Source organism: Aythya fuligula, chromosome 21 (genome assembly GCF_009819795.1).
Source record: "Aythya fuligula isolate bAytFul2 chromosome 21, bAytFul2.pri, whole genome shotgun sequence".
NCBI classification, from domain to species: domain Eukaryota; kingdom Metazoa; phylum Chordata; class Aves; order Anseriformes; family Anatidae; genus Aythya; species Aythya fuligula.
This window is the reverse complement of record NC_045579.1, coordinates 5,815,692-5,841,337: the sequence shown is the minus strand read 5'-3', so window position 1 is coordinate 5,841,337 and position 25,646 is coordinate 5,815,692. Positions and strand designations below refer to the sequence as shown.

Here is a 25,646-nt window from a genome sequence, read left to right as displayed (position 1 = left end):
GTGTTGGGTGTCTGCAGGAAGCGTTAGCCCAGGCGATACATGTGGTCGTTCGTTGAGCTTGGCCCCGAGCCCAAGCGCTGCTAAATCCCAGCCTTGCTTCACAAAGGGAAATCTTCCCCAGCTGGAAGGAGAGAAGGGAACGTGTCCCCAGCATGGAGCCGTGTGGCTTTCCCCTCGTCCAGCTCGCACGTGCGGTGGAGTCAGCACGCTCAGCACCCACCAGCAGCTTTCGTGGCCCTGAGCTGTGTGGCTGGGTCTCTTCTCTTCCTGAAGGATTTTTTAATACTGGAATATTCGGCTGTCATAAACCCAGTGCTCAACGCACACAAACCAAATGCAGCTCAGTCACATAGGAGGTGATGTTGCTTTGAGTGCTGTGTCCAGAGCCACGGGTTTGGTTTTGGGGAGAAAAGTCTGTTCTTGCACTCTTTCAGGGGAAACCAATTGTTAAGCTAACCCAGCTACCACCAGGTTCAGTGCAGCAGCAGTTTGTTCTGCTGCCACCTTGGTACTTCTCTTCTGGTGTTCCTAAATTCTGTCTGTGATGCCTTTTCAGACTCCTGATGGAAATGCTAGCATGTCTTTAAGTGGGGCCTCTTGCGTGGCACCCTGTAATTAAGGCTACGTGTACCGAGTGGCAGCGCTCGTTGGAAATGTAGGATGCTTCTGTAGTGTGTTGGGGGTATTGTTTGCTGGTGGTGGCATTTTTTTAATGCTATAGTGTATAGTTTGTCTTCTGGGAAACTTACACTGATTCATATTCCAGCAGTTTTGGAAACTTCATGGCTAGAGCTTACCAGTTACCAGTCGAGCATCCTTCTAAAGCGTGCGTCGGAATCAATATATTCCAGCAGGCTTCATTTTCTCGAAGGAGGCCAGCAAGTATTGTTATAACCTCCTTGTTGCTGCTGTTCTTTTGAAGTTCTCAATTATAAGTGCCTCTCCTCTGGTTCCTGACACCTCGGTTGCTGTGTGAACACAAGCCGCTAATTAAACTGATCACTCACGCTGCCTAGTGGCGAGCATCACCACGCTGTGCCTGTTAGACACGTTAGCAGGGAACAAATGGCGAAATGGGATGCCTGATCTGGGCCTCTTGGGGTTCCCGAGGCGTGTTGGCACTGTCCCAGTGCTGCAGTGGAGGATTTTTGGGGGTTTTCCTGCAGTTGGGGTGTGCTGGGGAGGAGGGCGAGGAGCGCGCTGGGGCAGCTGCAGCGTGGCAGGGACCAGGCCTGTGGTGGTGCTGGTCTCGAGGAGCTATCGGTGCACTGAGCTTTTGAAGGCTGCTGGCTGGGTGGAAATAACATCTTGTTCGCCTTTATCAGAAGCTGCCTCCAGCTCCGCTTACCCTTAGAGGACTCAGGGAGCGGGCAAGGACAATGCTGCGAAGATGCCCACGAAGAGGGAAGTCATTCGGGCTGTGTCGATGTGAGGGAGTTGAGCTTCTCTTGGATGTTGAAGTGTAGAGAGAGGTATTTTGGGGAAGGGGCATCTCTGTGAGCATGCCGTACTGCAGCAGGGGAGCTGTGGCAGCTCCGTTCCCCTTTCTTCTCCTCTCTCCCACGTGGGGATGCGGGGCCAGGACGGGCCTGGGGGACTGCGGTCACAGGCAGCCACCCTTCAAATCCCTTGCACGAGCAGAACACAAACTCCACGCCAGGGCTCGCAAGGTCTCAGCTGACTTGTTCCAAGGTAATTCTTTTCTGTCCCACTCCCCCAGTTCTCTGAGGTGAGCATTCCTGCAGTGGAGATGCCAGCAGTGTCAAAGGAGCCCGCTGTTTCACCATGACTGGCACTGGGAGCTGAAAGGAGTGAGGTTTTGGGTCGGCACGCTCCGGGGAGGTGTCTGGGTGGGCTCTGGCCCCGCGCAGGGAGGACGGGGCTGGCAGCAGCCACATCTCAGCTCTGGACTCACCCTAGCGTGATTTGCAAGGCCGCATGAGTCAGAGCCCGAAGTCAGACCACAAATTAATGGCTTTGGGGTTTTGGTCTTTTTTTGTTATCCTTAGTTGTGAAGTTGGGATCCAATTCACCTTCCAAGGGAGCAGCAAGGCTTAATGCTCGCTGGAGACAGCGGGGCAGAGCAGAACTGTTAGGAATTAGCAATTTCTTTCAATTTTGAGCTCACTGCATAGGCATTATAGTAAGCTGCAGTGAATCGGTCTTTTTAATATTGCTTTCCAGCTCTTACCATTGTCTTTTAGTTAAGTTTTGCTTGCTAAGGATTTTTTTCTTCTTGAAAGAAAGAATTTGAGACTGGAAGGAGCAACAATAACCGAGAGATAAGCTGCTTATGTGGCAGCCCTTTTTGTGTGCGTGTTTGATGTCCTGCCTCAAGATTCATCTCCTCACATATCGCTCTGATAAACAGGAAAACGCTTGGAGTACCCCCCAGCCCTCCGCACTTAATCTAGAAAATCTACTGATTCAGAGAAATGTTCTTTGAGAGCAGTAAAAGGAAAACAGCTGTTGAGGGATCAGATCCAAGAGAAACCAAGCCTGCTTAAGATCACGGCTTAACGACGGGGATGTCTGTCTGAGAGAGCTTTTGTTTGCAAGAAGTTTGGTGCTTTTGTCCTGGCTCAGCCCGAAGAGGACAGCGGGACCCTGCCCGCCTCGCATCGCTGCGCCAGGATCAAGGTTTTGGTGATAGGCTTGGTGGTCCGGGCCAGTTTATTTGATGCTTTCCAGGTGTAAAAGGGGTGGCTGTGTTCCTCTGCCTGGCTTGGTCAGGTGTCAGGCATCCTGCAACAGAGGTTTTTATGAAGAGGTCAGATTTGGGCTGTCTGCAACCCGGGATCGGGGCTCTGGCAGTTCTCACCGTGGACTAGCCCGTCGTGAGGATAGCTGCAGGAAAAAAGGGCAGGCACATTCCTCTGTTCCCAGGTGATTGCATATCCACTTTCCTCATTAGCAGGCAGGATTATTTTGTGTAATTTGCTGCCTCCTGTGTCATTTTTTTTGGTATTTTGGTTTAAATACGACTTCAGCAAAGCGTCCAAACTCAGCAGCTCCCCTATGGGTCACGAGCTGCAAAGGGAGGAAGCTGTATGTCAGGGGAGATAACGCTCACGTTTGACAAGCCCAGCCTTGTGTGATTCATCCCAGATGTGTTTGGGAAACCTAAAACATCTGTTACACGGAGATGTGGAATGCAGGTCAGCGTGCAGACAGCAGCCTCCGAGACCGTGCTGCTGCGGCAGGGTTGCCTTGCTGGGGATCCTCATTGCTGTATTTAACTGAAAGCAGAATTACGGAGTGCGACATCCGAAACACAAGTGGCTCAGGCTTTATTTACCTTTAGCTCTTCTTGCACTATTGAAACAGGAAAATCTTACCAAATGTTCAGAATTCCATTTTTTTTTTTTGCCTTGGTTGGTTTTGTTTCCTTGCTTTTCTGGCTTGTGTCTTGTCAGTGACGCAGCCTGCCCAGGGGAGCAGTGGGGCTGGCAGTGCAAGCGACCTGTGTTCTGTATCAAGGGGCAAAAACCACGTTCTCTGGAGAAATAAGGGGAAAAACTGTCTACATCATGGGGAAGCACTGCACCTGAGTGATGTTGGAGTCTGGTCACGGAGCGTGGAATAGGGGCAGGCTGGTTTCTAAGCCTGGTAGTTGTGAATTCACCCAGGGAAGGCGCAGGAGGCCTGGAGGTACCAGCTGGGACCAAGGGGCTGGTTCTTGGGGACCATAAAGAAGTCAATGAGCTCACCCATCTGACCTGTAGGGAGAAGCTGCAGGGAACCCTTGGGGAGTGAAGGTACTTCCCCTGTATTCTAGGGAGAGAAAACCTTTCTCATTCCAACCAGCCCAAACCCAATATTTTCTGGTGGCCCTTGGGCTGTGGCAGTGGCACTCGGGTGAGCCCGAGGCATCCAGTGGGGTGTTGCAGTAGGGCAGGGTATTGATCAGAGGGCACGATGAGCTGGCAGTGGTTTGCTTTTAGACACACATTGGTGGTGGTTGCTGTGAAGTAGCCCACCACCATGAGTACACCTAAAAATCATGGCATGGCTTGGTTCTGCGGGTACAATCATCATCGGGCAGTAATAATAATAAAAAAGACACAAAAATAGCACGTGAATACCTCACTGAGATGCAGGAGGACTGAGTTCTTGGCTGAGTATTAGAATTATTTTTTTTAATACCTTGCTAAAAGAAAATTTAGGGATTTCAGACTGCTGCTGTCCCTTCATTTTGGCTGTCGCTTTGCACGCACGCACTGCCCATTTGCAAATTGATCTTTGGTTTGAATTAATGGGAGTTGACACGCGAGCCACAACAGAAAGCAGGCTGGTTGGAGATAAAATTACCCGTGTCTGTCCCTGTTTTGGGGTTGCTTTGAATCCCTCCTTGTGCCTGGCAATTCTCAGCCCGCACAGAAGCCATAAAGCAGCAGCACGGCTGTGGTCGGAGGAGCCTTTTTCATTCTCCGGCAGCCATTACGTGCTGTCAGTACAAAAACATTTTTTTCTTAACAGTCTTTTTCCTAAGCTCAAAAATGGATTTCCCTCCAGCCACTGTCATTCAATTATCACCTCAGGAAATGCATAGATAGAACTGATGATCCCTTTAAAGCATCCTGCAGTATTCCTCCCCTCCCATCCTTCATTTCTCTCCTCGCTCCAGTCATTAAATGTAACATCGCCGATGTATATTTTATAGGGTGACCCTGACGGCTGTCGCTTTGAGGATGTGCAGAGATAATAAGATTGTGCATGTAATGAAGGGCAGATAAATAGAAAAATGTTTACGGGATGGAGTGTGGCCGTTTTAACAGCTTTATGGCTTGCTTATGCACGCTTGTTCTCCCCCCTGTGCGCAGCCACGTGAAGCACCACCGGTCCCTCTGCTTGAAATGGTGGAAATGTGAAGGGTTTCAGGCACCGAGGAGAGGTGGTTTTCATCCAACACCTGGAGCCTAGCAGCACGCAACGTAATTATTGAGCTGGTGGGAAAAGAAAGGCCAGGTAAAGGGCTGATGGAGCGGTGCCCCTGGCACCTTCACCGAGGAAAACCCGTTCCTTGCATTGTGCTGTCCGCTTTTCCAGGTCAGTAGGGCTGGAAAAGTGCATCAAGGGGGAAATACAGGACCTGTGGTAAGCTCTGCTCCAGAAGCTTGTCTGAATACCCTGAGTTTAACCTATCTGGGCATTTCTCCCACTCTCCTGATGATGCGAGCATCGATATTGAAGGCTTCTGGCTAAGAAGGGGCTGGCAGGGCAAGGTGCCCCTTGGGACAGCCCTGAGCTCCGGGCTTTGTGGGTTGGAAGGTGGTAAGAAAATTGTTTGCACAAGAAAATAGGAACTTCTCCCACCTTGGTGAAAACAGTTCAGCTCTGTTCCTCGGAACAGCACTGGGCATCATTCAGCTGGCCCAGGTGCAGTTGTTAGGGCAGCACTTTGAGCATCGGGGTAGGGAAAAAGGGTAAAAAGTGGAATATTTGCATTTGCTAGAGGAAAACAGGCTCTGTGGGACTGGGACACCCTCGGTGCTGTGTGGGGAAATGTAAGGGATGGGGTTGGTGGGGAGAGGAGGAGCAGAAATGGAATGGCTGGAGCTCCAAGTGATCAAACCAACGAGGGTCTCCAGAAACTTTGGAGTTACGAACTACAAAGGGGCGCTGAGTAGAAAGCAAATCCTTGACAAATGTGGATAAGGCAAGCAGGTGCTTAACTCTTTCACTGTTTTGATAACCTCTTAATTGATCAAGCTCCAGAGAGAGCCCTGCCAGGCATACCTGGTGACCCCGGCAGCAGCTACGCGGTCCTGGAGAGCTGTAGCTGACGCTATCGCGGGGAGGATCTAATAATTAGTAATGGATGCAGCCGGCAGCCTGCGAGCTCCTCTGGGGATTAGGGACTCTGTTGATTAACAAAGAGGAGTCTCTGGAGGAAGAAGCTGTAATTGCAAAAGCTTTCTTTTCATTCTGGTGTGATGTACAGCTGGAGAGGGTCAGCAGCTTTCGCCTGCAGCCGAGGTTTAAAACAACGCACAGGCTTGCTCTGTGCTTGGTTTTGCCAAACTGTTAAAGCTGGTCCTTAAAGCCCTAAAAAAAAGAGAACTGGTCGCCTAGAACAGGTAGCGAGGGTACGTTCCTTAATATGCTGATTATTGTATTTCCTGCTGGTGTGTACAGCCTTAATTGCAAACACTGGGAAAAGTTAGCAAATGAGCTAGGTGAGAACCCTGAGATGGATGTGGCACGGAGGTGTGGCACCAACCTTTTTTTCAGGCTTTGGACAATAGCATTTAGGTTTCTCCAGGGTTTGCCAAAACAGCAATCAAGGGGTAGGAATGAACCAACAGGGATACCAGATGGAAGGAGAGGGCAGCTTGTAGTGAGGACAGGAGGAAAGCTGAGCTCTGGAGGAGCAGCCTGCCAGGCCTGTGCTTTGTAAGGTTGGATTTAGCCCAATTAGCCTGGTTTGGGGTTTTGAAGGACTTGCAGAGCCCAACAGTCACTAGTGGACTCTTCACGTGGCATGAGGCTGATGAGTAGGGTTGTACTTCCCACAAATAATTGATCTTGGCCCATTTATTAATCGTCTGTCTCTTTGTTTGCATACCCTGTGTTACAAAAGGGTGTGCTGAGACGTAATTTGTAGGTACGTCGTTGGTTTGTCACCAAAGGGAGGATGCTCTACACTGCTGGAGTCTTGCTGTGTTACTGAAGATAAATGCTGTTTGTTTCTGTTTTCCAAGGAGAGATTATTTACATCCCGCCAGGTGTATTTCTTTCCTTTGCTTTTCCCTCATTTGCAGTCCCTGTTCACTGCCTCCTTTCTACTTTTGCTTCAATTACTCTTTGTGTCGATCATTTTATTGTAGGAGCTGGGTTTAGTTTGCCCTCTCCTGTTATCTTGACTTTTTTTTTTAATTATCATTTGTTAATGAGGGCAAGTATATTCTCTTGGGAGAATTTCAGAAGCGATCCTTGCGTTTAGGTAACACGAAAAACAAAATTACTGTAGTCTCTTGGCTGTTTTGGGAACTTTGGAGTAAAATGGTGAGGTTCAGACGTGTTTCAGCACTACCAGCAGTGGCACGGTGCTGCAGAGCCCTGTTGTGGCGTATGCCTGCGTCAGCTGCCTGAAGCAAAGCCAAGTTTGTGGGAGATGGAAGCTCTTTCTGTTCCCGGTCTGTAGAGGGCTAAGCAAGGTAGCAGTGCTCAGCTAGCAGGAGCAATTAGAAAGCACAGAGCTGTAGAGGATTGCAGGTTTTTTCCACAACAAAATGAAACCCAGAAGCTACAGATGGAGCCTCAGCTGGGTTCCCAGGGAAGTCTGTGACTGTTCCTCTGTTTGGGATGAATCGACAGTTTGGCAAAAAATCCCAAAGACTTATCCTGGGTTTCTTATACACCGATACCCTCTGCTGCTTCCCACTTGGCCAGACAGTCTTGTCAGGAGTTTGAAATCCAAAACGAGCCCGAGGAGCTTATCTCGGTGTATGCAGAACAAGAACCAGATTATTAGGACAGCCAGGCTTCTCCTAAAACTGTCGGTAGAGCTCTTAGCAGAGCCAGCTGCGTTGCCATCCAAAAGATAAAACACCAAGCTGCAGATAAAACACCGAGGCTTTCAAAATGTGCAAGAGAACCGAGACCTGCGGGATGTTCTTCGGAAGCACCACGCGATTTTTAATACGTGCTTTGTAGCCTCAGTAAAATACTGCTTGGGTTTTTAAAGTCCCTGTTAACATTCAGTAATGTTTCAGACCGATGCAGTGCTCCTGTGCGCCGAAGGTGGGCATTAATCAGTGCTACTGAACAAGCTGCTGAGACTTATTGCTTAATTAGAACATATGCAAACCCATTTGTCACAGCTGACAGAGGCACCCAGGCCGAGCACGCAGCTGTAAAAACGCCGAGGTCTGACCCTGCTGAACTGAACCTCGGCGCCGCGCTTCCTCGGCCCTGCTGTGGTTTTTCTGTACTCGAGCTCCTCCAATTCGGGGCACGGAGATGTGTGTGATGGGGGCACCGATCCCTCCTGGGCTGCGTCGGGGTCGGGAAGCTTCAGGATGCTGGGCTGGGGTGCTAGGAAGCTGCCATTTCACAGGGCTGGGCATGGGTAGCCCCTTGCCTTGATTTTCTCCCCTTGTTTCGATTTGCCCCCGTCTCGCTTTGCCCCCTGGCACCCAGACACTTGAGCAGATGCTCCCACCAGCACTGGTCGTGCCCAGGGGGCTCAGTGCACGAGGAAGGTGCTGGAGACTCTTTTCACCACGGGACCTGCATTGAAGTGGCCTGAGTGAGTAAAATCAGGCTGCATTGCAGGAAGATGGTGAATTCATTACGACCACAGCTGGACAAGCTGCTCCCCTCCTGCTGCCCTGCCTGCCCCTACGGCCCCCGAAAGGAGTTGTTGTTTACCTCTTCTGTTTAATTACAGTCGAGCTACCCCCCTCCCCGATTATTTTTTTTTTCTCCTCCTGACAGAGCTGGGCCCTGGGGAAATTAACCAGCAATTATTGTGTTTGCTCACTCTGTTTTGCCGTAACAGATACTTGAAGGTAAGTTGATGCATTCGTGCCAGCGCTGTAGGAGCGGGCTGCTGCAGCGGGGCTGCCGGGGCCTCTCACAGCAGCAGCGAGCACACAGTGTTAATCCTGTGTTTACCTAAGGCAAGACTAAACACAAACACAGGGCACAGCTTGTACTGTGTATTTTACATTTGAAAACTGCTGATAAGAAGTGAGAAGGCAGGGCAGGCCGCGCTCTGCCTGCTGGCAGTTTGGGAAAGGCGGGGAAGAGTTAACCAGGGCTGCCCTGCTGTCCTGCAACGTGGCTGCAGAGCTGGGCTGAGCTGCTAAACGTTTTAGCAAGGTGAGGGCAGGGGATGGAACTGGTGGGAGAGGTCAGAAGGGTGCCCTGGTGCCAAGGAATTAATCCTGGCTCCAGAGCCAAACTGCAGAGGAAGTCGTGCCGCTGTCGGCTCCTGATGGAGTGGATCTGAACCGTTCCTTTCTCTTTAAACATAATCCCCAGCACAGATGTAAAAGGAGATGAAGCATGACTTCCTTCTGTGTGCCTACAACGTGGGGTGAAATGGCCTTGGCAGGAGAAGGCAGGAGATTTGAGGAGCTGTGAGCTCCCGAGGGGTTTCAAAATTGATGAAAGCTGAACCTGGCGAGGAGCACGGCCCCTCTGTCAGGAGCCTTCGGGAGGGAAGGTAGCGATAAAGTCCTGAGTGAACTTGGGGTGCTTTGAGAGGCACTTCGGTGAGTGCTGGTGTTGCTCACTTTCACTTGCGTTGAGGGTTGCTTTAGCGTGGTGTTGGTCCCAGAGCTTGTTGCAACAGAGAAACGCGTTGGTTGTAGGCAGGAGAAGAGGGCAATGGAAGCAATCAAAGGGTCCTTCTTGCAAAAGCAGCCTCCTCTGGCCAGTCTGCGCCCTTCAGGCTGCTGGAATGGTCAGGGGATGACCCTCAGGGCATGCAGCCCTCCAAAACCTCCCGTGCAATTTGTGTTCCTCCTCCTCCATCAACCAAGACCTCACCTCAGGTGGCGGTCACCTTGGCGGTCTCCTCCCTTCCTTAATCTACCCCCAGGGTTTGGCAGGGTTGGGGTCTCAAGTTGGGGACATCCTGGTGCAGCAGAGATGGTTTGGTGAGCTTTACCTGCTGTGTTTTTAGCACACTGCGAGGTGCCGAGCGTGGCGGCTGCGAGGCCTCGCGGAGAGGTGAGGGGAGCTCGCCGGGAGCCAAACGATCATTACAGGCCGTTCATGTCAGCAGCGTTTATGCTCCTCTGTTTGCTTGCAAGCAAAAACAGCAGCTAATTTGCAAGGCTGCCTTTTGTAAAAGGGCCTTTTGATCAATGCTCGCCTGTGTTAATGTTTCAGTAGGCTATTGATTTCTGCAGCAGCTTTTGTTCCCTGAATTTATGTGCGATGGGTTTTGGCGGCGCACGCTCTGCATGTTTGATTAACGTTCATTTGACTTCCCTTGCAGCGAAGCTGGGAGCTGTTTTCCTCCCTGTTTGGAGAACCAAAGCTCTCCCGACACAGCCCTTTGTGCTCGAGCTGCTGCCACCCATGCAGTCACCAGGACGCGTTTCTAATCCTTGCAGGCTCGCTCCACTCCAGCCTTTAATCCCGTAGGTAGACAATGTAGTAGCAGATAGCCAGGTGGCTGAGAAGAGCTGGCGTGGAGTTTTTCCAGCGTAGCTCGTCTGCCCTGTGTGGATCACTCTGCCATTTTCTCTCCGTGCTTCCTCTTTGGCTTCTCCTCCTCCGGCTTTGTCAGAAAGTTGAGTCATTCGCTGAGTCACGTCGCTGCAGCAGTCTGATAATAAATTAAATATTCTCCGGTCATTTCGCAGGTTCGGATTTCAGAGATGCAGCAAAATTAATTGTTGAATTCAACTTCTGTTTTAGCTTTATCAGCACGGCCGAGAGCGTGGTTTTGAGAGGGTCTCGGGGGGGGGGTAAAAGTGTTGTGATGATGAAACCGGCATTTTTCATAAATATACCCCATTTCTTTCTTTTTTTTTTTTTAAGCTTGTTTTATGATGCAGCACATGCGTAAGTTGTTAACCCCCCCTTGGGACCCGATGGGTTTGCGACGTGTAAATAGAGCTCCGATAGGTTCCCACTTCTCTTTTATGATGGGAAGAAAACAGATTGGTTTGCACTCCGCCGTTGCCATATGTCAGAGGACACGTTAATTCACTGACATGCAGACAGGGGATTTACTGACTTGTTCCTTGGTGCTGACACCTGAGGTTTGATAGAAACGGATGGATGGAGGGATGGATAAACTGGCTGCTGTCGTTTCCAAGAGACTTTCTGCCACCGAAAATCACTGCGGGAGCTTTTCTGCAGAGCTTTGCCTGCCTCCCAGCGCAGGTCGTAGCCTCAGTTTGACAAACAGTTGTGCTGGTGGACTTTGAGCCCACTTTTAATGAAGCAAAATGGCATTTCTAAAGCAAACACACGGGGCTGAGCACGCAGCAGCACAGCACGGTGCTGCGTGTCAGGACTCCGCGTTCCTCCTCGACCTGCCACGGCTTGAGTGCTCGTCGCCAGCCGGTGCCTTTGAACATCTGCAGCCTGTACCCATTTCCCTCCTGGGTTTTAGAGTATCTTCAGTAAAAGATTGATTTTTTCGTTAGGGTTTTTGTCCTTTAGAGTGTAGAACTGGGTGTAACGATGCGCTTTCATCACTTCTCCCCGCCAAGCGCCGCTCTGGGTAGGATTTGGTGTGAATATCATCCAAGGTCTGCGGTGGAGATGAGCAGCATCAGTCCCGGTCTGTAGCAGAGCAGATTAAAAATGCATCTCCGTGCCTTTCACCAGAAATCAGAACTGCGGTTGTGCTCTTTCCTGGTGCTTCTATTTTTAAATGAGGCATTGATATAACTCCTAAGTGTCTCAAATGTCAGCAGTTAACGTCTAGAACAACATCCTCCTTTTGTCTTACAAGTGTTTTGGCGTTACAGATGTTAGTTATGGCTGTAATTGCTTGTTTGGGGCCCTTGGGAGAGTTTGGATTAAGGGTGTGTCTTTATTAGAGTCAACTTGAGTGATCTGCCCAGAGTAAAGGCTGCAGGATTTCCCCACAGAGAGCGGGCTGAGGTTATGTTATTAGATCACATAAAATGCAGTTCAAAGGCACCCTTTTTGTGGGCAATTCAGGTATGTTTGTTCTGATGTTGATTTTTCAAGGGACTGGTTAGAACTTCTCCGCTTCCTCTTGCGACTTAAAAGAAACAACACCTTTTTACCTTAGAGGCAGACAAGTCGCCAGGAAATGATGGGGTTTCAAAGTAAGAGAAAAGAGATTAAAACCACATGCTGTTCTTTGGTTCCGCGTCGCATCCGCTAGTTTGAATGGCAGCCGCTCCAGTTTTTGAATGTAAGCCAGGTTCATTATGCTATGGAATTATCGCTCATTTCTCTAGGTGAGCTCTTTTAACTGCTTAATTAATTTAGATGTGGGCATATATATTCAAATTAAAACACGATTTGCTGCGGTATGGTTGAGTGTTATGGTTGTAGACTTCTGCTGAATGTGTTTTTATTCTAACTTTCAGCTCCTTAAGCAGCAATCTGGTAAAAATACCTGTATGCACAATGTAGGTTGGCAAAATGGCCGTGTCTGTTTGCATCGATCCTTCCTCTTTCTGTAAATACCAGAGAATTTGTGGCAGTTCTCAGGGTTTTGTTCTGACAGCTACTGAAGGATGGTACCGGTGTGGACACAGAGCTTCCAATGTGTGCAGGATGCTGCAGCAAAGCAAGGGCACCCCCTTCTGAACTGCTGAGCCCAGCAGCATCCAGGGCAGGCTGGAGACCTCAGCACCCCCATCCTTCCTCGTAAAGGGCGAGAAGGTAGAGGGGGGTGAGGAAGTACTTGCTTCCTTCTGTTCCTTCCCTGCCAAAAGCAAGCAAAAAACAGGGAGGGTTTTTCTGTTGGATCTAAGGAATTCTTTTGTCTGGCTGAAATGCATCATGAGATACAGAAATACACGTGCACGTCTATAGAGCGAAAGGAAGGAAAAAAGCTGACAAACCAGGCTTGCGTGCCCCTCTAACATATTCCTTCTGTATTTTCAGGGAGAACTAATCACCTTCTATTACTATTGGAAGAAAACCCCTGAAGCAGCAAGTTCTCGAGCCCACCGTAGGCATCGAAGACAGGCTGTGTTTCGGAGAATTAAAACTCGAACTGCTTCCACTCCAGTCAACACTCCCTCCAGGCCCCCCTCCAGTGAATTCTGTAAGTGGAAGCTAAAAGCAATGCATTTATCTTTGTTTAGATGCAGGGAGCAACAGTAATGTAATGGTGCTGTACCTCCGAGTGAACGCAGCAAGGAAATGGAGTTCAGGCAGCTGCCCTCTCCTGTTCCTATACGATTATGCTGGAATGTGGTAGGCGGCTTTGATCAGCAAGTGCTGTGTACTGAATTGTCTTGGCTTTGTGTTGCACTTTCTCCAGGCCTATTACAGTAATGGGAATGAAAAAATGTAAAAAGAAGGGAGCCCTATCCCTTTTCATCCTTCCTTGGTGACCCGTACCTTCTGCTTCATCGCGGTCTGTGCTGCAGTCAGCACTCCTGTATCGTCGCCTGGCTGAGAAGTACTTCAGCCTCGATTGAAGCAGAAGGTTCTAAACAAAGAATAATTACCCAAACCAGTGAAATGTGCTGTGCTGCAGAGGATTATGATTAGTAATGTCCGTATGGATACACCAACCTATACCCTTACGTGAAAGGGTGAGGTTACCCCGTGAGTTCGAAGGTTTTCTGTGAACTAAACCCAGCACCTTCTAAAGAAAAGGCACTACCTGGAGGTCTAGAGTTGGCCCAGTCTTATTCACAGAGGGAGGTAGAGGATGTGGTGAGTAAGGCAGGACAGAGAATTGTGGAGAGGGTAGCAGTGAGGTAATAAGAGACAGCTATTAGCTGCTCTGTGCTGAAGGTGATAGGATTTATTGCTGCTTTCTGTGCACGCAAGTGTGGATCTTGACTCTTACCAGCTCGATCCAAGACACTCAGCACTTCATGTGGCTGAAAGCTCCCATCCATATGCAGCTGACTGCAGAATAAGAATAAAAATTGAGTAAAAGAAACCAAGTTCTAGCCTGATGTTAATTTTGCAGTCAAGGTTTAAACACCTGCGAGAATGAGTGTAGAAAATGTGGTAGTGCCAGCAGCTGGTGTTGCTAAATGGACCCTGCGTTGATTAGAAGGGTAATGAGTTGATGACAAGCACTGGTGGCAAGTGCTGTAACTCCCTGTAATGTGCATGTATGACAAAGTATCCTCTCAAAACCTTTAGAAAAACACTATTCTTGCATCAAGGAATTCTTTTCTAATTAAAGATGTGAACAAAAGAAGCCACGCATCAGAATGATATCCTAGACAGGGTTTTGTGCTTATGAGAAATTATAGATCCATTCCATTGTGAATTTATAGCAAGTGGCTAGAAAAAAGCAGTACTCTGTAAGGAAGGATTTTGTTGCAAGTTGTTTTAGAAGATGAGGGAGGGTACAGTTTTTGTGGTGGCTGCAGATTTTCAGTGGTTTAGGTGTACAACAGCAGGCCCCATCTGATTTTGAAGATGAAGTTTAAAAACAAAATAAAAACCAGAAAGGCAACCACAGTGTCTGTCCATGAAGTCTAATGAGCTATGAGTTAGATATAGAATATTGTTTGATTGTAAATTTGACTGGTTTTAGGTGCAAACCTCCTTTCTCTCGTAAACTGTGCTTTAAGAACACAGCTTCCCTCAGCAGCACGAACAGTATTTGAACAACTTAATTGGAAAAGTATCATATAGTGAATCAAAAGTTCTGTGGATTGTATCATTTGATGCATTCCTGGAATGCTTTTTAATCTGTAGGCTGACCAGCCCTGGCCTTGTTAGTTTGCAAAATCTGATAGGATGGTCGGCCAAGGCAGGGTGATTATAGGAAGGCACAGACTTTATGCAAGAAGTATCATATTAATGGCTATTTCAGCCAGGTAGGCAGAAACAGAAGATCATGCTGAATCTTTTTCTCTTTCCTTCTTCTCTCCTTGTTCTTTACTTACTCAGTGGACTTGAGCTCGGCCAGTGAAGATGACTTCGACAGCGAGGACAGTGAGCAGGAGCTGAAGGGCTACGCCTGCCGCCACTGCTTCACAACCAGTATGTCCTGACTCATTGCTCTATTTCCCTCCCGTCTGCTGCCACTTATCTGATGCAGGTTCATCCAAGCCAGAGCAGTTCTTGTGCATGAACAGATGTTCAAAAATGGGGTTGAATCAGCTGAAATAGGCAGCATTCATAGCAGAGTTAATCGTGATTTACCATCGCAAATTACTATTGCAGTGACAGAGGAGAGTCTTGGGAAGTAAACATTTAGACAGTAAAATCTACTGCTGTAAACAGAGTTCTTTATATAATCCATTTGTGATATAGCAAATCGACATTGAACTGTGACTGTCACATACAAAAGTTAATAATACTGCACCAGTGCTCTTCTGCAGTAGCTTCTTTCCTGTAAACATTCCAGATGTTTGGGCACATGCACGGTGTGGTGAAAGCCCCAATGTAAGGGAAGGAAATGAGAAGTTCACAGCTCACTTCTCTTCTAGAAGCCACAGCTTTGGAGAAGAGTAGCTGCCTTTTAGTTCCCAGGGAGAGCAGCTGAGACTTGTTATTTTCAGAGATATAGTTGCTTAAGTCAACAAACAGTTTTTAAATTGAGCACTGAAGGAGATGTGTGCTGGAAGACAGACTAAGCCTGCAACAGGACAAAGTTTTCCAGGACTTAGCTGCCTATGGAAAAGCAGATACTTTTCTAGTTGTTGTGTGCTTTTCTTCTTTTCTCTTTTTTTCCTTCAAATAATGTCATTTGCTTGTGCTGAATATCTAGTAGATTTCATTTCTAAGCTGTCACTTTTCCTGCCCCAAGCCTCCAAGGACTGGCACCACGGCGGCCGAGAAAACATCTTACTGTGCACCGATTGTCGCATTCACTTCAAAAAGTACGGAGAGCTGCCGCCCATTGAGAAACCCGTAGACCCTCCACCCTTTATGTTTAAGCCTGTCAAAGAGGAAGATGATGGACTTAGTGGAAAGCATAGCATGAGGACAAGGCGGAGTCGAGGCTCGGTAGGCTTAACACCTTTGGTTCCTTCACATTTCATCTTCTTTAAAGAGGAGGTGTTGGCTGGAGGAAGGTGGCCTGAAACAACTGTTGTTTCCTCTTTTGTGCCTGTTTGCCATGGCATGTGCTTTCATTACAGATTTTGTACCATTTTACCCTTCCAGCTGGGTCTGAGGTAAACCTTTGGCCTTATTTTAAAGGAAGAGCTTTAAAAACTTCAGTGCTATTCATGTGGTCCCACTGGAGTTAGTCTCTTGCCTGCAGACAGCTGTTGTTGGTTCCTGTGGTTATTGTGCTCTGTCAGAGCGGTTTTACTTGCTGTGAAATGCCAAGATCCTTCCTGTGTGCAAGTCACTTGTGAGAACTTGGATGGCAGCTCTGGCTAATTTAATGTTTGCTTTGAGTTTGTGGTGATGGCTTTTGTTCCTTGCCCTCCCCTCTCCGTTGTTCTGATCTTACTGATATGACCATTGCTTCTCAATACCTTCTGAGGCTATGTAATCAGGTAAGGTTGGCTTCATTGGTTTTATGGTAGCCTGTCATCCAAAAAACTGCTACACTGGGAGGGAAACAGCATTAATTATTGGATAGACTTCTGGACAACAGATAGACTTCTTTTATGGAACATCAGGGTCCCCTCCACTCATCCCCTGTGTGTGGATGCACACTTACAAACCTGCGTGCACATTTTATGAAGAAAATTCATCATGCAAACAGCAGCATCCGTGGGAACATCTTTATACTGTTCTCATGTCTCCCAGACACTACTGAATAAAATAACCAGTGTTTAATATGCATGGGCATATTAAGGATTTGCCTCCTCTACTTTTAAGCCCAGATGAACTTCCAGGGAAAAACTGCAGAAGGGTTCAGTGCTCTTGGTTTTTCATCTTTCAAGTTCTTACCAGGAATGTACCATCTACGTTTTTTCTGTAAGACACGAGAAAATAAGAAGTTGGACAAGTGTTAACTTGGTTTATTCTTGTTACACAAATAGATGTCTACACTACGTAGTGGTCGTAAAAAGCAGCCAGCCAGCCCTGATGGTAGAGCCTCACCTATTAATGAAGACATCCGCTCCAGTGGCCGCAACTCTCCCAGCGCTGCCAGCACCTCCAGTAATGACAGCAAAGCAGATTCGGTGAAGAAGTCCACCAAGGTAAAATTTCCCCCTTCTTTTGCGTTAGGGCTGGACACCTGAGGCTCCTTCAACTGGCTAAATAAGACACAGATTCTAGCAGGCCAGGGAATCTGTCAGTGACCTCGAAATTCCTACTTGTGTACATAAGCAAAAGATGTAATGGTAAGCATCTGACTGATGCTTTGTTCCTGTGCTTGTGGATGTGTAGCGATAAAAGCTGTTGAAGTATCCCCACATAACCTTACTGCTTGCATGATAAACTAATCCTTCAATTTCAAATGCAAATGCAAGCATTAGGCTGATGGAGGTAATACAGATCAGCAATGTTATATCTGAGACAAGTAGACAGTTTTGTGTGTTTTTTTAAGCAGTACTTAATCTTTATTTATAAAGGAATATGAATATGTAGTAATTGAGACTACTTCTGGTACTGTTTTTCTGTATGCAATTTGCTTGATTTTCAGAGCAGGCTGACAGTTTAGTCTCTTTCAATAAGTGCCTTTCCAAGAGAGCACTGAAGAAACGCAGCTAGATGAAGAGGGAAGCTTGCATTAAGCACTGTAAATTGAAAGTAGCAAGTTAAATATTTGTTTTAAAGAGAAAAAAAAGGAGTGTGGGACAAGTTGTCACATGACAATACTGAGGACTTAGCAAATATGAAGGTAGGTTAGGTAATTGCAAGGTGTGTGAAAGCGTCCCAGGCCATTAAAGCAGGCAGGAATCTTGTAATAGCTACTCCCTGGTAGCCCTGTGTTTGAGGGGCTAAGCCTCTTAGAGTATCAGGAGTGAAGACCCTCATTTAGTAGAAGGAGGCTTATCTGGTACCCGTCTGCTGCAGAAATTCTTGCTTCATCCTCTGTTAACTGCTGGTGTTGGTCTCCTTTAGAGTACATTGAGCCAGCTGATCTGTTCTGACTTCTTGGTGAAACTGATTCTGCAAAGCTAAAGGTGGAAAGACAACTGTTCTGTGTAAAATATTCCTTTGCATTCAAAGCTTGAGACAATGTCCGTGTGCTGAGGAATGCTTTACATGTTACTTGTGCCTGCTAGTTTGTGTCAGAAACGTCTGCAGCCCAAACTGTCCCCTGGGTTTCTGCCTGCAGAAGTGAAATTGTAGCCTTGTTTCGAATCCTGGCTTAAGTTTGACCTCCAGAGGGAGTGGTTAGAGCATAATGTAGGTGAAGGGCTTCTGGGAGCTGCTGCTGGCAGATGGGGGAACGCAGCAGCAGCAGCTCCAGAACAGATTCCCCTGCAGCCCGTAACTGGACAGAGGTACATGTGTTAGGCTGGTGTCACGTACTGACGATCCCAACTCCTGATCGGTTCTGCTCCCTAGGAGCCCTTCTCATTTATTTGTACTAAACGTGATAGCTCTGGCTTGCATTCAGTTTAGTTTTGCGCTTCCATTACTGGTAACTGCTCTGTTTTGCTTCATTTGTGGCAGAAAATCAAGGAAGAGGTATCTTCTCCCCTCAAGAATTCCAAGAGGCAGCGGGAGAAGGCAGCGTCTGACACAGAGGAGCCGGACAGGTCCAGTGCCAAAAAATCCAAAACTCAAGTGAGTCCCGCAGAAGAGTATTCCTATTCTGGGGAATAGTTTGAGAGTGGGAGGGAGTGCAAAGCCACCAACAAACCAAAAACACAAAATCAATCTAAGCCACAGCAAATTGTTACTTAATCTGTGGCTAGAAAGCAACCCATATTGTAACGTGTTCCTTCTGCTGGAAAACTGTGGAACAACACAGGGTGAGTTCAGGAGTCTTTGTGTTTGTTTGTTTTAGGATCAGCCATATAGGTACGTAGGTGGTTTATTTCTAAACACACACCCTCAGTTTGTTGTTGTTTTTTTTAATTGGCATTTGTCTTTGCCTCTTCTGTAACAAGTTAGAAAAAAAACACTGGAGTTATCTTAATTTAATGCTATCAGTGCTCAGTTGAATTACTTTTAGGTTGCTTTTTCAGTGCTTATCTGACAAGGTTCACTCCATGGATAGGAGTGTGTCCACTCCAGTCTGTCCATCTTTCTCCTGTACTGGGGAGCTGAGAGCTGACAGCGTACTGCAGTGGCATTGCCTCTGCTGCTTTAGGTCCTGTGAGATTCAGAGGGTGGTACTTGCCCTTCAGCATCCCTCACAGGCTGGTGGTGCTCTGTGTGCAGCTTTCTCACACACGCTGATTGCTCTTCCCTCTCTCCTGCAGGAGATCAGCCGGCCGAACTCTCCCTCGGAGGGCGAGGGCGAAGGCGAGAGCTCTGACAGCCGCAGCGTCAATGACGAGGGCAGCAGCGATCCCAAGGACATCGACCAGGACAACCGGAGCACGTCACCCAGCATCCCCAGCCCTCAAGACAATGAGAGCGACTCGGATTCCTCCGCTCAGCAGCAAGTGCTGCAGGCACAGCCTCAAGTGCTCCAGGCTCAGAGCAGCTCCGGCCAGGCTCCTCCTCCCACGCCACCGATATCGGCCCAGCTACCAGCAGCGCTGCCAGCAGCCTCGAGCGCTGCTGCGGCTCCGCCGCAGGTCTCGCCGTCGGCATCCCAGCCCCCCAGCCAGCCCCAGGCCCCCGCGCCACCACCTCCTCATTCTCACATCCAGCAAGCCCCCGCTTTACACCCGCAGAGACTGCCGTCGCCTCACCCGCCCCTGCAGCCTTTGAGCGTGGCTCAGAGCCAGCCTCCCCCTGCCTCCTCGCAGCCCCACTCGCAGCCTCCGCTCCACGGCCAGGCGCAGCCCGCCCCTCACAGCCTGCAGGCCCAGCCTCTCCTGCCTCATCCCGTGCCTCCCCAGCCGTTTTCGCTCCCCACTCAGTCGTCGCAGTCTCAGGTTCCCCTCCAGACCCAAGCGCCGTCCCATTCACACTCGGCTCTCCAGGTGCAGGTGGCTCAGCCCGCGCTGCCGGCCGCGACCCCGCTGCAGCAGGCGCAGCCTCCGCGGGAGCAGCCGCTGCCCCCCGCGCCCATGGCCATGCCTCACATCAAACCTCCCCCTACCACCCCGATCCCTCAGCTTCCCACCCCTCCGTCTCACAAGCACCCCCCTCATCTCTCCGGCCCTTCTCCGTTCTCCATGAACTCCAACTTGCCGCCGCCGCCTGCTCTCAAGCCCCTCAGCTCCCTCTCAACCCATCACCCTCCATCCGCGCACCCTCCGCCGTTGCAGCTGATGCCTCAGAGCCAGCCGCTGCAGTCGTCGCAAGCCCAGCCTCCCGTCCTGACACAGAGCCAGAGCCTCCCCCCAGCTGCCAGCCACCCCCCCTCCGGACTCCACCAGGTACCTTCCCAGCCGCCCTTTTCTCAGCACCCGTTTGTCCCCGGGGGCCCGCCTTCCATCACGCCTCCTTCTTGCCCCTCCACCTCCACGCCGCCCGCTGTGCCCGGCATCCCGCTGCAGACCTCCATCTCCACGTCAGCAGCTTCTAGTGGAAACGTGCCAGTGGTGACATCCTGCACGCTGCCACCCATTCAGATCAAGGAAGAAGTCCCAGATGAGGCTGAGGAACCGGAGAGCCCTCCTCCTCCACCCCGAAGTCCATCACCAGAGCCTACCGTGGTGGATACACCGAGTCACGCCAGTCAGTCGGCCAGGTATGGAGGTTGTCAGCAACCTTCTTAATTCCTCCCTTAATGCGCCGTCTTTCCTTGTACATACGCTTTTTGGGTACATCCATGTCTCTCTTGCTTGGTGTTCCAGTGAAGTTCAGGTATCTCTAACTGACCTGGAAGCAGAACCCACATTTAATTGCCTTCCTTTTGGGCAAGAAAAGAGTTTGTTAAAGGCTTCCTTCTACTATACAGACTCTGCATTAAGCAGTGCTGTGTTCCCTGCCACCCTTCCCAAAGATAGCTAAGATCAGAGGATTCAGATACGCCAACCTTCCTGCCTCCTATGCGTAGTTTTTGCCATAATGCTTCCCGATTTGCATGAGAGGAGATTTTTCATGGTTAAATTCTCCTTTGTCTACTAGTTGTTGTTCTTTGGTTCGCTGGTTTATTGGAAATCAACCAAAATCTTGTCTGTTTACGCTGTGGGAGAAACATTTTAAATGCATGTGAGAAATAAGCTTCTGTCAGAGTTGAGGCTCTTAAACCTGAGATTCTTGTACCCTTGACAGAGTTAAACCCTTCCCGTTTTGTTTCTCTCAGGTTCTATAAGCACCTGGACCGTGGCTACAACTCATGCTCAAGAACAGATTTGTACTTCATGCCTCTGGCAGGATCCAAACTGGCCAAGAAGCGAGAAGAGGCCATTGAAAAGGCCAAAAGGGAAGCAGAGCAGAAAGCAAGAGAAGAACGGGAAAGAGAGAAAGAAAAGGAGAAGGAAAGAGAAAGAGAACGGGAGCGGGAAAGAGAAGCAGAAAGGGCTGCGGTAAGTTTAGTTGTGGTTAAAAGCTGTTGGAGAGGGTTGGCATGATAGGATCTGATCTGGATGGTCACTTTGTCCTCTTTAAAGGAAATGGTGAGTTTCTACTCCCCATCCATTCTTGGCATGTGGGAAGCCAGTGCAGCTGGGCATGGCTGGGCCAAGCGTATACATCACCTGCAGTGCAAGTTGGGGTATGAGAAGCAAGCCCTCTGCATGTGCAGATGTAATGAATTCTTTTGTGCAACTTCTGCTACCTTTGCAGTGCAGGCATGAGATTGCTGTCTGCTGAAAAGGGATCTGAAAGCTTTTTTAAATTTGAAGTAAACTTGATTAAAGGCACATTGCTTCTTTATCCTGGGAAGACCCAAACGCCAGTCTCAGTATAAAAAGCCAGTGCAGCTAATCCTTTTTTATTTTTTTGTGGCCTGTTGGAAAGGAATGATTACATCTGGGCCCACAGAACTGGGAGGTTGGTAATGCATTACTGATGCTGGAAAACAAGGTGCTGCAATCTTCCCAAGTGCTTTTCAGAGATGTGAATCATAGCTGTGTGTCTCTGTAGAATGATAAAAGTGAGGGTGTAGCATCTGTCCATTAAGGGATATGTCATGTATGGGAACCTGGCTTTATTTAGGGGATACAAATCCTTGGAAAACTGCATGGGTAAACTGTGCTTATTGCCCTCCGCAGAAGCGCTGTGCTGCCCTTGTACAGGTGGGGAGAGCAGGATGCAGAGGAATTCCCGTAGAAGGAGTGGAATTTGTTGTGCTGCACATCGTGGAGATGAGTTTCCTTGGGTTTAGTAAGTTTTGGGATACAAGTGGGTTTGGAGAGCAGAGGAAGAACACGCTGCAAACAGGACCAGGTGTCTGCAGTGGCACGTAGCAGGCAGCCTTTGCCCAGAGCTGTGATGTGCACCACTGAGCTGCTTCTCTGCTAACTGTAAGGCAGTTAGTGAGCTTTGAGGCTGCCACTCCAAAGTAGCTATCTTATGGCCTTACAAGCTAGACAGAACCCATTTCCTCTCCAAAGCACAGTGGAGTGAGCACACGTAACAGGAGTCAGAAGGCTCAGCAGGCTGAACTTAGCCCCTCCTGGAGCCTGAAGCACAACAAGGGAAGTGCATGCTTGTGTTCTTAAGCCCGGTGTGTTGAACTAAAAATCCCTTTTTTTAAAAATCAGCAGAAGGTGTCCAGCTCCTCCCATGAAGGCCGTCTTGGGGAGTCTCAGCTCAGTGGGCCAGCACACATGAGACCTTCATTTGAACCTCCACCAACAACCATCGCTGCCGTGCCACCCTACATCGGTCCAGATACACCTGCTTTACGAACACTGAGCGAGTACGCCCGTCCTCACGTCATGTCACCAACAAACCGTAATCATCCCTTCTTTGTCCCCTTGAACCCCACCGATCCGCTTTTGGCCTACCACATGCCTGGCCTCTACAACGTGGACCCCACCATCCGGGAACGAGAGCTGCGAGAGCGGGAGATCCGGGAGCGAGAAATCCGGGAAAGGGAGTTGAGAGAGAGGATGAAACCTGGCTTTGAGGTGAAGCCCCCAGAGCTCGACGCACTGCACCCAGCAACTAACCCCATGGAGCATTTTGCCAGGCACGGTGCACTGACTATTCCCCCAACGGCAGGACCTCACCCGTTTGCTTCCTTCCACCCGGGTTTGAACCCGCTGGAAAGAGAGAGACTTGCACTGGCAGGCCCGCAGTTACGGCCTGAAATGAGCTACCCTGACAGACTGGCAGCAGAGAGAATACACGCCGAGCGGATGGCATCGCTGACAAATGACCCATTGGCACGGCTCCAGATGTTCAACGTCACGCCTCACCATCACCAACACTCACACATACATTCGCATTTACACCTACATCAGCAGGATCCTTTGCATCAAGGTGAGCCCCAGCACACAGGCTGAGCAGGTTCCAGAGGAACCTCTCGTGAACTGGAATTCCGTGTAACAAAATCTCTTTTTATTTTGTTTTTCAATATGACGTGACTTTTGAACAGTGTGAGGTTGTGATACCTGAAATGCAAACCATTGTTTTTTTGGAAGGGTGCAGGGCAATAGCACAGTGATAAAGTAACTGATGGTAATGGTACAACGGTCTTCGTGGAGACTGCATGGCCACTGTAAAAGGTTTGGTATTTAGGAGCTTTTAAAAACACGGTGAGAAGAGACTTCCATCTCTTGCCATTTGACATGCCAACCACGTAGCTTGAGTTGATCTGAAATTGCCTGTCACAATTTTCAGGAGAACCATCTAAATTTATGGGTTGGCATCTTTTAGTTACAGTGCATACTTAAATGCAGAGAAGTCTTTCCCAAGGTATTTAATGGTGTCAAAAATGAATTGGTGCCTTGCTCATTTCTGAAGTAAGCTATGTGGTTATTCCTCTGAGCACGCCAGGAGTCTGGCACTAAGCAGAATTTTTCTGGTTTTCTGGTAGTAGACTGGAGAGAACATAGCAAGCAAGGCATCAGGTGCAGTAGCAGCCAAGTAAGGAAGTGAAGGAAGTCCAAGTACTCGGAGCCCAGCTCCTGGTGCAGCTGGGTACAAGCGTACTGCTTGTGCAATAAATATAGCATGCTTTGCCTTGGAGCATATGCATTGAACATGGCTGGGACGTCTGCTTTTTGGAGCAGGGAAGGAATTGGAGTGCTGGTGCAGAAGCTGAGTTGTACAGTAAGGCAATCAGCAGTGTCTTGTGAGATGAAGTGGTGGGAGGGTTACAGGTGGGAGATGATAGCCGTGAGGATCAGCCTTCTGGAAACCATCAGCTGTGGACTGTGCAAATTATGGACTGGCACAGTTTCAGGCAGGTTTCTATACCCCCTTGATAGCAGAAATTTGTCATAGATCATGTCTCTGGAAGGATCCTGTTGTTGGATAAGTCATTTAACACCCCTCTGCAGGTAGCTCTAGATATTGCCCAGTTATTTGTTCTGAAACAATTCAGTGGTAGGTAGAGAGAAGAACAAGGGGCTGAGAGGTAAAGACTGAAGAGCAGATTGTTTTTTCAGTGACATAGCCTAAGGTGTTAGCCAAAAACCACTCTGAGCATATGGGGAAAATACAGTTACAGTAAGCAATCTAAAAAAAAGTTGTACAGGGGAGAGATCTTGCAAGACCAAATAAAGTAAGAGCAGACTTTTTTTCAAGTCTTCGGTGTTAAACAGATTTCACTGCAACATCTCGATTTGCCTCTGTTAGTCTGAGCAGGTCAGATCACAGCCACTGCTGCAGTGTGTATGGGGACAGCAGCAGCAGTGTCTGAAAGTGAGAGCTTAGGTGGTTTTTCTATTTGATTTCTTTTTTTTTCCCTGTCACTTGGTGGATTTCTTTTTGTTGTTGAAATTGAAAGCCCTGTGTTGTTGCTGTGACAATTAAGACTGTTTGGCAAGCAGATGTCACTTCAAACACTTCAGGATAGAAAAGTGGGTTTCGAATTGGATGGAGCTAAGCTCCTGGTAATTACACGCCAATTAGGCCAAATGCTGATCCTGCTCAAGTGGTAACAGGGCTTTTGATCTCCCAACAGTGAGTGTTGGTTCCCCAAGCAGTTGATTGCTTTCTTTCTTTGCTTCTTCTAAAGGTTCAGCAGGACCTGTTCACCCGCTGGTGGATCCTTTAGCAGCTGGACCCCATTTGGCACGCTTTCCCTACCCACCTGGGACCATCCCCAACCCATTGCTAGGACAGCCACCTCATGAGCATGAAATGCTCCGACATCCAGTCTTTGGTGAGAGCATTTTATGGTCCTTCTCGGAGGCTGCCCTTTGATCTGAACTGTCATCTTTTTCTCTGGGTCTTAGCATTTCCTAGGAGGGGGAGTTGGTGGAGTTGAGCTGTAACCTGAAGCTGGGTTTTGTTTCGGTGTGTTGGTTTGGGGGCAGAGGGTGGACAGCTCTGCAGACCTCATAGCAAAAAAACAAAAAACAAAAAACAAAAAACAAAAAACAGTGTTGGAAAGCATGCAGCTCTCTCTGTTTCAGGTACCCCTTACCCACGGGATCTGCCTGGTGCCATTCCACCTCCGATGTCAGCAGCCCACCAACTGCAGGCCATGCACGCCCAGTCAGCAGAGCTGCAAAGACTGGCAATGGAGCAGCAGTGGTTGCACGGGCATCCTCACATGCACGGTGGTCATCTACCAAGTCAGGAAGATTATTACAGGTGAGAGGTGTCACAAAGGCTTTTGGAGACTAAGAAGTGCTACGGCTTCTTTCACATTTCTCCACATTCCTTCTTTTTCTTTGTTTCCTGAATTACTTCCTCTCTTACTGGGTGCTGAGGTATTGTCCTGATGCACGCGGGGAGGATTGTGAAGCTGCAGTAAAACCTAATTTGGCACAGATGACAGGGCAGATTGAAAGCTAGGCCCAAATTATCGGCACAATACTTGAGCAGTTGAGTCATTTATTGCAGGATTACCTCCGACTGGTTTTAGTATGATTGCTGCCTCTACATTGCTGTTTCTTCTAGAGAGCAGTGCAGGAGGAAGGTGGGTAAAAGTTTTATGAGTGGGA

The 25,646-nt window shown here is 48.7% G+C and overlaps 1 protein-coding gene across 4 annotated transcripts in view; it reads left to right on the top strand.

Moving 5' to 3' along the window:
• RERE (arginine-glutamic acid dipeptide repeats) overlaps positions 1 to 25,646 on the top strand; it is a 222,542-nt gene that overhangs the window by 194,598 nt on the left and 2,298 nt on the right. For 3 of the 4 annotated variants that reach the window (XM_032201342.1, XM_032201343.1, XM_032201345.1), the window contains 10 exons: positions 12,562 to 12,724; positions 14,545 to 14,637; positions 15,407 to 15,606; positions 16,599 to 16,760; positions 18,187 to 18,300; positions 18,942 to 20,326; positions 20,885 to 21,107; positions 22,287 to 23,010; positions 24,713 to 24,859; positions 25,113 to 25,293. In XM_032201342.1, coding sequence (XP_032057233.1) covers positions 12,562 to 12,724; positions 14,545 to 14,637; positions 15,407 to 15,606; positions 16,599 to 16,760; positions 18,187 to 18,300; positions 18,942 to 20,326; positions 20,885 to 21,107; positions 22,287 to 23,010; positions 24,713 to 24,859; positions 25,113 to 25,293 — 3,392 coding nt within the window. The remainder of the gene's footprint in view (positions 1 to 12,561; positions 12,725 to 14,544; positions 14,638 to 15,406; positions 15,607 to 16,598; positions 16,761 to 18,186; positions 18,301 to 18,941; positions 20,327 to 20,884; positions 21,108 to 22,286; positions 23,011 to 24,712; positions 24,860 to 25,112; positions 25,294 to 25,646) is intronic. The other variant, XM_032201344.1, reaches the window with a different exon arrangement.